The 16,428-nt window shown below is 41.5% G+C and overlaps 1 protein-coding gene across 6 annotated transcripts in view; it reads left to right on the top strand.

Annotated features, from left to right (window-relative positions):
- The window catches only part of TTC7B (tetratricopeptide repeat domain 7B), a 331,494-nt gene that overhangs the window by 151,140 nt on the left and 163,926 nt on the right, over window positions 1–16,428 (top strand). For all 6 annotated transcript variants that reach the window (XM_074956113.1, XM_074956116.1, XM_074956115.1 and 3 more), the window contains 4 exons: window positions 6,436–6,519; window positions 8,384–8,488; window positions 10,530–10,647; window positions 11,165–11,222. In XM_074956113.1, coding sequence (XP_074812214.1) covers window positions 6,436–6,519; window positions 8,384–8,488; window positions 10,530–10,647; window positions 11,165–11,222 — 365 coding nt within the window. The remainder of the gene's footprint in view (window positions 1–6,435; window positions 6,520–8,383; window positions 8,489–10,529; window positions 10,648–11,164; window positions 11,223–16,428) is intronic.

Genomic DNA, 16,428 nt, shown 5'->3' with positions numbered 1-16,428 from the left:
ACTCCAGATGAGGCCTCACCAGTGTCGAATAGAGGGGAATGATCACGTCCCTCGATCTGCTCGCTATGCCCCTACTTATACATCCCAAAATGCCATTGGCCTTCTTGGCAACAAGGGCACACTGCTGACTCATATCCAGCTTCTCGTCCACTGTCACCCCTAGGTCCTTTTCCGCAGAACTGCTGCCTAGCCATTCGGTCCCTAGTCTGTAGCGGTGCATTGGATTCTTCCATCCTAAGTGTAGGACCCTGCACTTATCCTTATTGAACCTCATCAGATTTCTTTTGGCCTAATCCTCCAATTTGTCTAGGTCCTTCTGTATCCTATCCCTCCCCTCCAGCGTATCTACCACTCCTCCCAGTTTAGTATCATCCGCAAATTTGCTGAGAGTGCAATCCACACCATCCTCCAGATCATTTATGAAGATATTGAACTCTGGGGCACTCCACTTGACACCGGCTGCCAACTAGACATGGAGCCATTGATCACTACCCGTTGAGCCCGACAATCTAGCCAGCTTTCTACCCACCTTATAGTGCATTCATCCAGCCCATACTTCCTTAACTTGCTGACAAGAATACTGTGGGAGACCGTGTCAAAAGCTTTGCTAAAGTCAAGAAACAATACATCCACTGCTTTCCCTTCATCCACAGAACCAGTAATCTCATCATAAAAGGCGATTAGATTAGTCAGGCATGACCTTCCCTTGGTGAATCCATGCTGACTGTTCCTGATCACTTTCCTCTCATGTAAGTGTTTCAGGATTGATTCTTTGAGGACCTGCTCCATGATTTTTCCAGGGACTGAGGTGAGGCTGACTGGCCTGTAGTTCCCAGGATCCTCCTTCTTCCCTTTTTTAAAGATTGGCACTACATTAGCCTTTTTCCAGTCATCCGGAAAATTATTTAATTCTTTTTTGAACCCAGTTATAGTTTTGGCCTTCACAACATCCCCGGCAACGAGTTCCACAAGTTGACTGTGTGTCATGTGAATAAGTACTTTTTTTTGTTTGTTTTAAACCTGTTGCCTATTAATATCATTGAGTAGCCCCTGGTTTTTGTGTTATGTGAAGAAGTAAATAACATTTCCGTATTCACTTTCTTTACACCATTCATGATTTTATAGACCTTTATCATATCCCCCACTTAGTCATCTCTTTTCCAAGCTGAAAAGTCTCAGTCTTTTTAATCTCTCCTCATATGGAAGCTGTTCTATTTACTTAATCATTTTTGTTGCCCTTCTTTGTACCTTTCCCAATTCTAATCTTTCTTTTTGTGATGGGGTGATCAGAACTGCACACAGTATTTATGGTGTGGGTGTACCATAGATTTGTATAGTGGCATTATATTTACTGTCTTATTATCTGTCCTTTTCCTAATGGCTGTTAACATTCTGTTAGCTTTTTTGACTGCTGTTGCACATTGAGCGGATGTTTTCAGAGAACTATCCACAATGATGCCAAGATCTGTTTCTTGAGTGGTAACAGCTAATTTAGATCCCATCATTTTGTATGTGTAGTTGGTATGATATTTTCCAATGTGTTTTACTTTGCATTTATCAACATTGAATTTCATCTGCCATTTTGTTGCCCAGTCACCCAGTTTAGTGAGATCCATTTGTAACTCTTCATAGTCAGCTTTGAACTTAACTATCTTGAGTAATTTCTATTAGTGTAGGTAGGCCAGCTTGGGCCCTTCGGTTGTAAATTCCTGGAATTTATTTGTGGGTTGGTCTTGTACAGTGCTTAAACTATATCAAATCCCAACTGTAGTAGTAATTGTTCCTTGTCAGTTGGAATGATAGATACTTAAGTCACTTCTGAGAACTGTATATAACTACATATCTTTCCAACATGGTAGACTTATCTGCCATGTCACTTTAATAGATCCACCTTCCTACAGTGCTACATTTCACACAACTGGAATGCTGATTTAATTCAAGTTAGGGTAAATACAATGACATTCTTTTTTTTTTACTTTTAATCTAAAGGTCTACTACCTAAATACAGGAAAACGGCATAAATTTACATGTATTGGAAGACCAGTTGTGAGGTACTGAATTTTACAAAGTAGCAAATAAGTAAACAAAATTGGTGGGGAGAGAGGAAGTGTATCACAATATGGACACTTAGAATTTAGTTTCAGTTACTTATACTGTTTCTTGGTATGCTAATAAATGCACTGCAATACATTTTGTAAGGCTTGTGAGATCTTAGTACAAAAATTCCTCACTACAGTGTCCTAATAAATCTTGTTTGAGCAATGGGGAGAGACTAACAACTTTTTGTGCAAAGTGCATATTAGCCAGCTTTTAATGGGACTTTGTGGAGACTTTTTTTCCGCTTTTGGCACAACTCTCAGGATTTACAGTATTCCTTTATGTCCAGCTCTGTACCTGGCCAGTAAAAATTCTTCTGAAGCTGTTCAAATGTCCTTTCTACTCCTAGATGTCCATCAAATGGATAGTCCTGGGCTAAATATAGTAATGCTGACTTGTGCTTTTTGAGCATTATCAGTTGTTTTTAGTGCTCCTGTGGCCCTTGTTCTTTCACACTGGGGAGAGGAGCTGATATCCCCTCCCTGGCAATGTTTCCCACTCTGTAGTGTAGACAAAGTGTCTTTCCCTGTTCCTTCCTCCCCTGAGTCCAGCAAAGGGGCTTCTGTGGTATACGCTTTCCCACTGCAGGTTACCACATTAGTAACTTTAGACACAGATATAATCATTTCCAACCAAAATGTCTGCAGGGATACCATCCCAAATTCCCACTTTCAGATCATATTTTGCTCCCCTCCTACTCCAACTCTGTGTGGGCTAAGGGTGCTGTGGCATGTAACATGGGGAAATAGACATGTTAAGTATCCTCACACCTTCTTGTCAACTGTCTGAAATGGGCCCATCTTGATTATCGCTACAAAAGTTTTTTTTCTCCTGCTGATAATAGCTCATTTTAATTAATTAGCCTCTTAGAGTTGCTATGGCAACTTCCACTTTTTCATGTTCTCTGTATGTATATACATATTCTTACTATATGTTCCATTCTGTGCATCTGATGAAGTGGGCTATAGCCCACGAAAGCTTAAGCACAAATAAATTTGTTAGTCTCTAAGGTGCCACAAGTACTCCTGTTCTTTTTGCGGATACAGACTAACACGACTGCTACTCTGAAACCTTTCACTGTGCAAGGCACTGAATTTAGCCGTATTGGTTCAGCTCTCTTGATAGCTGCAGTTCTTGAACTGGAATTAATCACTGATTTCAAAGGTAGTGCACTGCATGAGCCAGGGTAGCTTATTTTGAGATTTACCTGTTATGTGACTATGCATTCCAAATCCTATTTTTATATCTGGAATAAGAAATTTTCTCACAGTTAAACTAATAGGAAGAAAGTAAAGACTTGAAACTGCAAGGTGAGGAGTGCTTTGGCTCCATTTTGCTGGCTCAGATGCAGAGTGATGAGCACCTTGCAGAATCAAGCTCTAGATGCAGGATGAACTGGGCAAGAACAGGCATGCAGTGAGACCAGATATATTCATGAAGAGCACAGCACATTTGAATTTAAATTCATGAACATTATAAAAACTATATAGTGATTGTAAAACATTTATTTATTTATTGGCTCCTGTTCAGGGGAAGAGTTTTAAATGGAGAGATGTCAAAATCACAATATATTTTTTTAAAAAAGAACATGTATGCATACACACCACTATATGTACCCCTTTATAACAGAGTTCTCAATGTCCATGACTAGGCCATGTGTTCATATCTCATGGCAATCCTGAGAACCAGAGAAACTTTCAATTGAGACTTCACATCTTAAAAGGGGGGAAAAAATGGGCCATGTGCAAGTGTTTTCCATTGCACTGCAGAGCAAAACGGAATTGCTTGGCTCCAGGTTGACAGCCTTAAGGACACCTAATACAGATAAGAAATTAAACTTGAAGACAGTTTGATGGAGGTCAAGGAAAACACATCAAAGGTGGTAATTGCAAAACAATATATCTGCTATGAAAGAGCTGTCAAGATACTGGAAATTACCAGTTCCAATTACCTTGGAAAACCAGGGCTCACTAAATATATGTGGAATCGCAGTACAACTGGTTAATATCAAAAGCAGCAGTTCATTGGCACTCTCATTCCTAACAGATTTGTTGAAAATCCCACTTTACATATGAAAGAATTATGGTATCATGGGCGAGAACAAGTAGGTAAATCAAAGCTAAAGAGAGACTCTCGTCGTTTTAATGGTGAATCTTTGAGAAAAGTAGATAAGTTTTATTAGCAAGAACAGATCATAAGGACAAACTTCCATATCAAGGGAGTTAGATCTTTGTTTCTGGATTAGAGCTCCATCAAAATACCTCCCAACATTTCAAGAGGCTAAAGTGGCCCAGGTTCTGCCCTGGTTGGTGGTGGGACAGGTGCTGCCCACAGTGGGTGGGTAGCACTGGGGAGGGGTCAGCTGCTGCCCCAGAGATTGGGTGGCCCTGGGGGGGGAGTTGCTGAGTGAACCTTCTTTGCACTCACCCCACCGCAGCAGCTCCTGTCCTGCAGGGCTGGCAGGGTTGGCTACTTGCTCTGGGCATTGTCGCCTGGCCCCGGGGGCTGCTGAGATTTGGGTAGGCATTCCTGATAGGGATGGCCAGACAAAATTTGAGTGAGTGGTGCTGTGACCCGATGCACCAGGTTGCAATGCCACCTGCAAAAATCTTTGTGCAACAGTTCTGCAAAGGAATTACTGATTGTTTTAATGAAACAAAAAACAAAAAAAACCCACCACTGGTGAAATGTAAATGTGCGTATGGTACTGTAATTTTTAAGGATAATAATTAACAATATTTCTGTATTCAAAAGAATTTCCTATAATAAGAAATATTATTCAGTAAACAGAATGCCTAGTTAACACATTCTTACTATTTTCATCTATTTCAGCCTCAGTATTGTACCGTACTTCACTTCAGCTCCTGTTATATGGAAACACAATAAATATTGGCTTTGTTTTATTTCTGTGCTTTCCATAATACTGAAGGCTCATTTGAATACCAGAAATAGTATTTGGGTTCTTAAAGTTTGGGGGTATTTATTGGACATCTGTCAGTGCAGAACACCTAGTTTGTATAATTGGGCTTTGCATGCTAGGATGGTAATTGCTAAATCAGTTTGTTTAATCCAGAAGAGCATCCAATCTCTTGACTCATTTATAAAACCAGAATAATCGTAAGAGAAAATGATTTCTTAATGCCAACAGCAAATATGAAACTTTTGTAATTGATACACAAAACTAATTAAATATATTAAATCTCTATATAATAATGATCAATGTACCTTACGGCAGTGGTTCTCAAAGCCAGTCCACCACTTGTGCAGGGAAAGCCCCTGCCGGGCTGGACCGGTTTGTTTACCTGCCGCGTCCGCAGGTTTGGCTGATCTCGGCTCCCACTGGCCGCGGTTCGCCACTCCAGGCCAATGGGGGCTGCGGGAAGCGGCGCAGGCCAAGGGATGTGCTGATCGCCCTTCCCGCAGCCCCCATTGGCCTGGAGCGGCGAACCACAGCCAGTGGGAGCCACTATCGGCCGAACCTGCCGACATGGCAGGTAAACAAACTGGTCTGGCCCGGCAGGGGCTTTCCCTGCACAAGCGGCTGACCGGCTTTGAGAACCACTGCCTTATGGCATCCAATTACTAAGTGAGAGTCTTAGCTGAATATTCAGTGTAATAAAATCACATAATATAAATAAAAGTATTCTGATTTCATACCCACCAGTAGTTTGAGTCCAGATGTTTCTTTAAATTAGAAATAATACTGCCAGATAAATTTTTCATTGTACCAGTGACCAGTTTTGAGGGTGCTACTGCTGCAACAAGTGTTCGCTTTGAATGAGAAGGTGGGTATGTAGTTTCCTTTGGCACCTGAGTCTTAAATAAGCACCCACCTACTGGAAGTCTCAGGTCCCGCATCTAACAGCCACATGGCAGATACGTATCACTCCTTCAATCAGCATAAAAAGGACAGCCACCATAGCAATATTTAAACATTAATGGTGTAAGGGAGAGAAATTTTCTCCTCGGCTCTTAAATTTTGTAAATTTCTGTTAGAATGATTCTGTAGACTCTGACAGCTTCTGTTTGTTTTGTCTTGTTAAGTAGTAGTATTTATTATTTGTATTGTTGTAGTACCTACCACCCCTAGTGCTAAACACACACAACTGAAAGACAGTCCATTTCCCAAAGAGCTTACTATCTAGGTATGCAGATTATTTGAACCAATTAGGTTTTCATTTCACATATTTTAAGTGAGGATGTATATGCAAAATAATCCTAAGGCTTGCCTGTAGATTTGTATCTTCTTAGGCCATTAAGATAAGCATGTGCATAAATCTTTGAAAGCCCTTAATTAGTATTTTATAAATTTATTAATCATTTTTATTTTAAAATTAGTGTTTAGAAAGAGCGATGAAGTTTGCGTTTGAAGAGTTCCATCTTTGGTATCAGTTTGCATTGTCCCTAATGGCAGCAGGAAAAGTAAGTCTAATCTTTTCTGTATATAATTCTTTGTATTGAGGGCTAGTAGTAATAAAACTTAAGTAGTGTTTTTCATCTTCAAAGAACTTTGAAAACATTAACTAATCCTCACAGAAGCTCTGTGGATAGTGTACCAATAAATCTGTGGTCAGTGCGGTACAAGGCACAAATAAATACAGTTCCTGCCTCAAGAATTTACAATCTAGACGGGACCAATATTAAATATTTGGACTTTTCTGCTATACATACTAAACTAAGTAGTAAAGTGAATGTAAGCTGTATTATTTTGTTTATTTTAGATCAGTTAGACATTACTCTGGAGAAAAATGCAATAGAGTTTATTTTTTTATCTACCACTGTGATCAACAGGTGTTTGATTTTTAGATCCAAGCTCATATATTCAAGCTGAGCTTGGAAGACAATCCAATAGACTTCTAAATGTATTTAGTTTGGGACCTCTGTTCACACCATTATTTGTCAGATATTCTTGTCCAGGATGTCCTCATGGACAAGTAAAAATTGAGTTGGAATATGGCAACCCTCATCTTTTGGATACATTTTTTTCCTCTTAATTATGAATTAGTATGGAGAACAAGCCATTTTTGTTACATATTATGAATAGTTAATGTCTCCTGCTTCCACCAAGCCAAGTCTGACTGTGCACATATCTTTACTACTAAGAAAGATAATTTACTGAGAAAATTTTATTTATTTAAAGGAATGTTTTGTGGCTCCCCTATCTTGGTGCCTTTTTTCTTCTGCCCCATGCCCAGTTTATTTTTAGAGTGGCCTCTAAATTATGCTGGGGACAGTAGCGGAAGAAAAAAGGCCTCAGGCTCAGGTAGCCATAAAGGGCTGATCTATACTACCCCAGTTCAGAAAGGTCCCTTACGTGCTGTTATGCCAGCTGGGCATCACTGGAGTACAGCTTGTTCTGGCTATATTCGTTCCATCCCTTCACTAGTCATACCTAAGGCTACGGGTATTTTTACTAAATATATTATAAATATATATATTTATAAATATATATATTTAGTCACGGGTATTTTTACTAAAAGTCATGGACAAGTCACGGGCAGTGAACAAAAATTTACAGCCTGTGACCTGCCCATGACTTGTACTATATACCCCTAACTAAAATGGTGCCTTCGGGGTGCCGTAGGTGGTGGGGGTGGGGGCGGGGGCAGGTGGCAGCGCGTGACCTGGGGACCCTGCTGGTATTGGGGAGGGCGCCTGGCGGGGCTGGCAGGCTCTGGGCAGCTCTTTAAGGCAGCCAGCATGTCTCTGCGGCCCCTAGGTGGAGGTGTGGCCTGGGGGGCTCCATGCGCTGCCCCTGCCCCAAGCACCCACTCTGCACCTCCCATTGGTTGGGAACCGTGGCCAATGGGAGCTGCGGGGGCAGTGCCTGCACTCAGAGGCGATGCGCCTCCACTTAGGAACATGTTGTTGCTTCCGGGGTACCCCCGCAAGGTAAGCGCCACCCAGAGCCCTGACCTCCTCCTGCACCCCAACCCTCTGCCTCAGCCTTAGTCATGCCCTTATGCTGTGGGGGGGATCAGAAGTGGAGTGCTATAGACCAAAGGTGAGCCCTTAGCTCCCCTGGTAGGGCAGTTTTTCTAGCTCCACCAGGAGTGGTATGCAGGGCTGGCATATGATCCAGCATGATTGACTATACAGTGTATAAAGTCTTATATCTGATCTGTACAGATGCTTATGGCAGATTGTCAAAATAGAAATAAATTAATAATGGTTCCTTCAGCTAGTAAAACAAAAACTAGAAAATGTAACATGGGGGTCTTGCAATTGTGAGATGTTGGGCTTATGCTTTTAGAGTTTTTAGAGTGAAAAATATATTTTTATACAGTCTGCTCGAGCTGTGAAAGTCTTGAAGGAGTGTATACGTTTGAAACCAGATGATGCTACTATTCCACTCCTTGCCGCAAAGTTATGCATGGGATCTCTTCACTGGGTAAGTTTATATTAGCAGTCAGATCAGCAAGAACTGAGCATTTCAGAATGTGACAAATCCTTGGTTATGGACTTTGAAAATATGGTAGACACACTGACAGCACACAATAGAATATTGATTAAAATACAGCACAGAAATATTTTCTGTAGGATTGCAGTTGAACTGTACTGTTTATCAGTGTCTTTATATCTCCATCGTTTAAAAATATTCAGGAACAGTTATTGCCATTAAAGTCAACGTTTAACATAAGTTAGCACACCTTGATATCTGGTATTATAAGAAATAGCTAATGTGTTTCAGACACTAAAGGGTGGTAACTGTTAAATTCTGACTTTTTAATAAATGACAACTACGTTAGCACAAAACTTTTTCACTTATATAGGAGCAGAATTTTTTGCATACAGATTTCAGAGATAAGTAATTATCTACACAGCACATCATTTGCTTTAATGGTTATATGGTTCAGAGATTAGTCACTTATTTTAGCTTTAAGAGTAAATAATTGGAGCGAGGAGTTGTGAAATTAAATTTTATTAATTATTCAGACATCCCAAGATCAGAAGGTAAAATTTCCTTTTGATATGTAGTACATATACTGTGTGTGTATGTGTGTGTATACATTGTTTCTCAAATATATTAAAATTTTGCAAAATATAAAAATTTTGAGTTTTGCAAATAGGAAGTGAATGAATACTATATCAATATACAAAGATCAAAAACAAAAAACATTTTAGTTTATTAGTTTAGAAAGAAAAATTTAACAATTTGTGAGTATAATAAAGCAACATAAAAACCTGCTTTCGTTACAGTCCTTAACACCCCGCAAAAAACTAACACACACACACAAGAATTTCGTAGTAACATTTCTGGTGATGTTAAGTTTTGGAAAAACTCACTTTTTTTTATACAGCCTAAATTTGGGACCATATTTAACTTGAAAGTGTTATTTAATAGTAAAATATGTTATTAGATGCCCTTCAAACTGATATCTCTCTACACAACACATTGATTTAATAAAATGAATAATTTAGCGTTCATTGTGGTTATTGTATGAGTTGCAAGGTGGGCCTGTAGCTTCCAGAGGAAATGGTTGGGAGGAAGAGGTGCAATTTTTGTAATAATTGTAGTTATATTTAATTTGTTTTGAACGTACAGTACCACAGAGGCGGGGCAGTGCTTTATAAATATCGCTTTTGTTTAGTTCAAGCAGAAATGAGAAAATGGTGCAGTAGCAGGGATATGACTTGTTAAGTTGCTGAAAACATAGTATTACTTGATTGCTAATAGTGGTCCAAGTCCTGTAAATTGCCCTGTATGGGTAAATCCTTGCTGTATTGGGCACGTAGGTTTTAGTTTCATTTCCAGTAAATTCATGTTGTTTTTCTTAGCAGTTTATAGTCTAACTACATGACAACACAGAGCATAAGAGAGGGAGTGGTGTATGAATGTGTAGACAGACCTTGATCTTACAAGGAGCTCTGCATTAGCAAATCCAAATCAATGGGTGTGCGTGTAATGCAGAGATCTGTCTTGCGGAATCAGGGCCTTAGTTTCTGCATTTGTTTGTGTGCGTGTTTCACAGAGCAATAAGTCAGCAGGAAAACATTCTTTTTCTTTTTTACTTGGAAAATGTGACTGTAAGACAGTAAAGGTTGGCAGGTGGGATTCAGGGACAGGTATTGTATGTTTGTTTAACAGACTAAATTTCAAGTTCACTTGTATCCTTTCAGTGCTAGTTCCCATTTCACCATAGAAATGGGTGTCTCAGCTTTGTATAAGAGCTATATTCTTTGTTGTGAAGTTAAGAGGAAAACTAACAGGCGGAAAAGGGCAGGGTGTGCTTAAAGGAAGTGGTAATGGTTGAGATTATGTGGTAAACTGACCTAATGTATATTGCTTCCATGGTCTGTACACTTCTTTCTAATTTTAGACTCACTGTAACACAGATTTTGGCTTGCTTTATATTTACGGTTTTGTGTGTGGAGTTTTCAAAAGCAAAAATCTTACAAAGACTTATGTTCTTCTTTTGTAATATTTGCAGTTGGAAGAAGCGGAAAGATTTGCCAAAACGGTTGTTGATGTTGGTGAGAAAACATCGGAGTTCAAAGCAAAAGGCTTTTTAGCACTGGGACTAACTTACAGCCTGCAAGCCACTGATGGTAAGAAAAAAATACACGCATAGGGTATGTCTACACTGCGGCTGGAGTGTGCTTCCCAGCGTGGGTAGACAGATGTGCTAGCTTTGCTCGAGCTAGCGCTGTAAAAATAGCAGAGTAGCAAAATAGCAGAGAAGGCAGCAGCTCCGGCTAGCCACCCGAGCACAAACCTGCCCAGACCCCCTTGGTATGCATTCAGACAGTTGGCCAATGCTGCCACCTATGCTACTTTGGCTACACTGCTAATTTTAGTGCACTAGCTCGAGCAAAGCTGGTGTGTGTCTGCCCATGTTGGGAAGTACGCTCCCACCTGCAGTTTAAACATACTCATAAAGTTAGAAAATACCAGTCATATCATAGAAAAACCTCAAACTCACCAGCCTCTAAAAGAAAATGTGTTGTACGTTTTTTGTATCATTTTGTTGTAATAATCTGTGAATGTATTAATCTTTGTTCAATAAGCATGTGCAAGCAAATCTTTGACTTTTAAATATCGCTGATTAAATATACCCTTTTTTAGCATCTTTGCGAGGGATGCAAGAGGTCCTGCAGAGAAAGGCTCTTCTTGCATTTCAGAGGTGAGTGGGTGTTAATCTTTTCATTTCATTCAGCTGTACATAGTGAAAAACCTTGTTATGTGGTTTTAAAAAAAGATATCTATGAAGATTATATAATGAGGATTTTACCTCTGGGAGTCTGGTTTCATGGGTACAGAACATATTGCATTAACATTCACTTCATCAGTTTCTGCCAGGCAAATCCAAACAGATTCCTAAAGATTTCCCCTAATTTCATTATTAAAGATATTTTTGGTGCCATCTATCAGAGAATATTGTTTGCCTAACAGCCTTTTAAAGAAATATTCTCTCTTTCTGATGTGCTAAAGGGACGGGGGGGGGGGGAATAGAGTCTTAAGGTCACTGTTGAATCCAGTAAAAACATTTTTGTAGTGATTGTCACTGATCAAAGTGTACACCAAGATTTTTGCAATTGTGTATGCATAGTTTTTAGAGTGATATGTGATATAGTTTCTTTGTGCATTTGAATAAACTGGGAGTTTATCATTGCAAAAGATGCTGGATTGCGAGATCCGGAGAATGAAGTCCTCTGTAACCACAGAACAGTTACAGCGCAGGCAATGACTATGCAAATCACACATGCGCACATCCCCAAATCTTGACCTGGGGACAGAACTATTTGGAAGAGAAATGGGGGAACAAAAAGGGGTCAGTTTGTCCATGAATCAAAGATTATAAATATAGAAAGAAGTTTAAATAGTAGAAGTGCCACAGTGTCTACACTTGATTCTTGCTAATGTATGTACTCTTGCATAAGCCCGCTTGCGTTATATAAAAGACAAAATGCTTTTGCAGTTTTTTTTCCTATTAAATGTGGGGGTTACTGACTTATACTTGAGTCACTTTTTACATGAATATGTAGGGTTTTGTTTAATATGGCAGCATTAGATTGGAGGAGAGTAGAGGAAAAATGGACATGTATGATACTATGATGGTATGACAGTTGTCATCTTGGCTGACATACTGGAATTGAACCGTGGACCTTCAGAGCAAAAGCATGAACATCTATGGCTTGAGCTAAAGAGCCATGGCTCACTATCTGAGGGCTGTAACAACTAATTTCCTATGTGGATCAGCACACAGGGGGACCTGTAGCACTCACTTATCAGTGAGTTACAACGGTTGTTGCAGTCTGTAACTGTCTTGAGACTCTTAAGCCCTTAGAACACTGAGGATTCATAAATTCTGTAGCCACAAGGGACGAATGTAATCATCTCATCTGACCTCCTGAATAACATAGGCCATAGACATTCTTCAGAATAATTTGTATGAACTAGAGCATATTTTTTAGGAAAACATCCAATTTTGATTTAAAAATTGTCAGTGAGGAAGACTCCACCGCTACCCTTTGTAAATAGTTCCAATGATTAATTACCCTCACTATTAAAAATGTATCCCTTATTTGTAGTCTGAATTTGTCTAGCTTCAACTTACAGCCACTGAGTCTTTGTCTGCTAGATTGAAGATCCCCATTATCAAATATTTATTGTTCTTCAAGCGATGGTCCCTATTGTATTCCATAGAGGGTTACACATGCACACCATGTGTCCTGAGTCGAAGAATTTGAAAGTAGTACCCATTGGCCTGCGTATGCGCCCTGACCCGCCTTGGATGGTGGGGCAGGCTGACTGTGTCTCCAGTTTCTTCTTACCGGTGCATGGTATGAGTCGGAACCTTCAGTGTCCTCCTCTCTGATGCACTTCTAAAAATATAGCAGTAGATAGTTTTAGCAATTTTAACTGTAGTTTTATTTCCTGGTTTTAGTAACAGTTAGTTTAGAGTAGACTTCAGGGATTTTCCCCGTTCGTGCACCCCATAGTATCATGCAAGTACCGGGCTACCCTCAGAACTCCAGGCTTCAAATTCTGCAGCTCTTGCCATGATCCATCTCAGTCAGTGACAATGACCAATGCTGCCTCTGCTGCCTAGGAGAAGCTCACGTTGCAGCTGGGTACAGTATTTGCCATGCCTTCCCCAGCTGCAACCGAGAATGCTGAGCACTTTGTCTCCGGAAGTATCTCGTGGAGATGACTGTGAGACGGCATTCAGACCATGCTGGAGAACCCGTAGTGTATATCGGCCTTATTCAACAAGGAGTGCGCCTCTTGCTGCTTCATCTGGCTCTGGTGCCAGCGGAACCACTTCCACAGACCCCATGATGGGGCCGAGTTGGGAGATTAGGAATTTCTAAAATCATGGGACTAAGTCTTCCTCCCAGTCCAAGAATCTGGACGTTCCTTCCACCAGCTGAGTCCAAGGGCACAGAGCACATTCCAAGTCCCACAGGCATGGGAAGAAGACCCATAAACAGTGGGATCCAGCGGTTCCAGGTGATGAACCCTTTCCCATACCAGAAAAGACCTCAGTGCCGGTACTAACAACTGGGAAAGAGAGTGTGTCCCTCACAACACGGAGATCTGGATCCACAGTTACATCCAAGAGTCTTCTCCATCAGGTCCCTCCACTTCCCGAGAAATCATATTCCCACCATGGGATGTGCCTGTGGTATGGGGTCTGTCACCCTCCTTGCATGTGCTATACACCATTCCATTGGCTCCAGTGTTACCACCTTTAGAACCGGAGTATGTCTTTTCCTCTTCCAGTGATTCGGAACTGGGAGAAGAACCGCCTCTACCATACCACTCTTATGCACCATCACGGAGACCATCACGCTTTTGGGAACAGCTACCTTCTTATCCTCCCCAGAACCACTGGGGACCCCTGCAAGCTCTTGTTGATCTGGCTTATTGGCCATATTGGGGGCCCTGGCGCATTATCCTCCTTCAGACCCCACCCAGTATGCGAGAGAGTTGCTGTCAAGCAGGCCCACGGATCCAACAGCAGAGGAAGAATTTTATACCCTGGTCATAGTGGTTCCGCCAGAGCTGGCTAGATTCCCATCCTCCAAGCCTCCAGATGAGGCTTTGACTGCATCATACCCTTCTCCACCAGATAACTTCAGATGATTCCAGTAGCTTTTACAGAGAGTTATGGGGGAACTTCAAATCCCATTGGAAGAGTTCAAGACTGCCAGGATAAGGTTCTGGACGTTCTTCACATGTCGGGACCAGTGAGAATAGCACTACAAATCAATGAAGCCATACTGGAGCCAGCCAGGACAGTGTGGCACACCCCTGCCACATGTATGGGCAGCCCTAAAGGAGCAGAAAGACGCTACTATATCCTGGCCAAAGGATCAGAATTCCTCTTCTCCCACCCAGCTCCTAACTCATTGGTAGTTCAGGCTGCTGCAGAGAGGGCTAAGCACCAACATCCTTGATATACACCTGCAGACAGGAAAGGGAAGCAGTTAGATATTTTGGGGCAGAAAGTCTTTTCTTACAGTTATCAAGCATTATTGGCCAAGTTTGATTTCCTGAATTACACTAAATAAGAAGAATTTGCTAAGACCCTCCCACAAAAGGATCATGTCAGTTTTCACGTCCCCATCAAGGAAGAGAAACTCGTAAGCAGAACTGACCTTCAGTCTGCAATAGATGCAGCTGATACCTCTTCTAGAGCCATGGCTACAGCTATTGTGATATGTAGGGAGTCCTGGCTTCATGCTTTTGGGTTTTCCTAGGGACGTCCAGAACACCGTTGAGGACTTCCCTTTTGACGAATCTCATCTCTTCAACCAGAAGACAATGAGTCGTTGCATATACTGAAAGACCCCAGGCCTATCCTTTGCTTGTTGGGCATCTATATTCCTACCTTGAAATGAAAGTTCCACTGTCCATTGTCCACCCAATGGTACAGGTCTTCTCAATTCTATCATCAGAGACCTTATGAACCCCCATATAAATGACAAAAGATTCAGAGGTCTTACTTCCCTGGCCCCTCCCCCCCCCCCAGGTTTCCATGTCTCAGACCCAACTGCAAGCCAAGAGGTATTTTTGACGCAAGCCTGAGAGCCACCAACCACTCAGTCTAATGCTTTTCCATGCCTGGAGTGCAATAACAATGGACAAATGGGGGCTGAATGTCATCCATCATGGCTATATGATCGAGTTTGTAACACTACCTCTTCCAAAACCCCCATTCCCCTTCGGGGACCACTCTCACAACAATATCCTCACCCAAAAAGTAAACTCCTTATTACAATGGGGAGCGATAGAACGCATTCCTCTAGAATATCAAGGAACAGGGTTCTATCAACTTAATTCATGAAAAAAGGTGGTTGGAGACCGATTCTTGATCTCTGCCACCCCAGTTGCTTCATCTGCAAACTCAAGTTTTGCATGGTTACGTTGGCAGTGATAATACCATCCTTAGAGAATGGCATGTGGTTCAAAGCTCTCGTTATGAGGGAGGCTCACTTTCCACATTGATATTCACCCGCCCACAGACATTTTCTCAGATTTACAGTCAGTGCCAACCATTTCCAATACAGCGTACTTCGCTTTGGGATAGCGTTATGGTCTACTTGTTTCTTCCATACCTCAATGACTGGCTCCTAGCTACCAGGTCCTGACAGGAAGTCCATGCCTAGACTTTTGTGTTACTCATCTCCCTGTCAGCATCAACTCTGGGAAGTCAATCCTCAACCCCATGCAATCACTGGACTTAATCGGGGGTAACATAAACTCAATCCTGGCATGAGCATACCTTCCCACTGACAAGTTTCAGTCAATAAATGTCGTCATAACTCACATCACAAATAATTGTTCTGTACCAGCCAGGGATTATCTGTTGCATCTTGGCCACATGGCTTCATGCACCTATGTGACCCCCTTCATGAGACTTCACCTCCACTGCCTTCAGACATAGTCCATCCGTGTACTCACCATTCCATCATTCTGTGGACCTCATGCTGACAGTCCTGGCCATGGTACTGTCTGCCCTCTCCTATGGTGGACAAACCCACATCACATACATGTGGGAGTCCCCTTTCTTCCCTCCTCCTCAGACAAAACTATCTTCACTGAAGCATCCCTCTTGGGCTCGGGAGCCCATATAGATGACCATAAGACACAAGGGTCATGGATACCTCGAGAATCCAGGATGCACATCCATATCCTGGAACTCCGAGCGGTAAGGAAAACATGTGAATACTTTATTTTGCTCATTCTCTCTGGAATCTCAATCTCTGGCATTGGTGCATCAGCCATCAGATCATCCTAACCGCAGTCTACCTTCCAGGGACACAGACTGTACTCACGGACTCACTCAGCAGACGCTTTCTGATCAACCGCGAGTGGGAACT

Source organism: Natator depressus, chromosome 6, assembly GCF_965152275.1.
Source record: "Natator depressus isolate rNatDep1 chromosome 6, rNatDep2.hap1, whole genome shotgun sequence".
NCBI lineage: Eukaryota > Metazoa > Chordata > Testudines > Cheloniidae > Natator > Natator depressus.
Note: the sequence above shows the minus strand (reverse complement) of the source record. Positions and strands in the feature narration are given on the sequence as shown.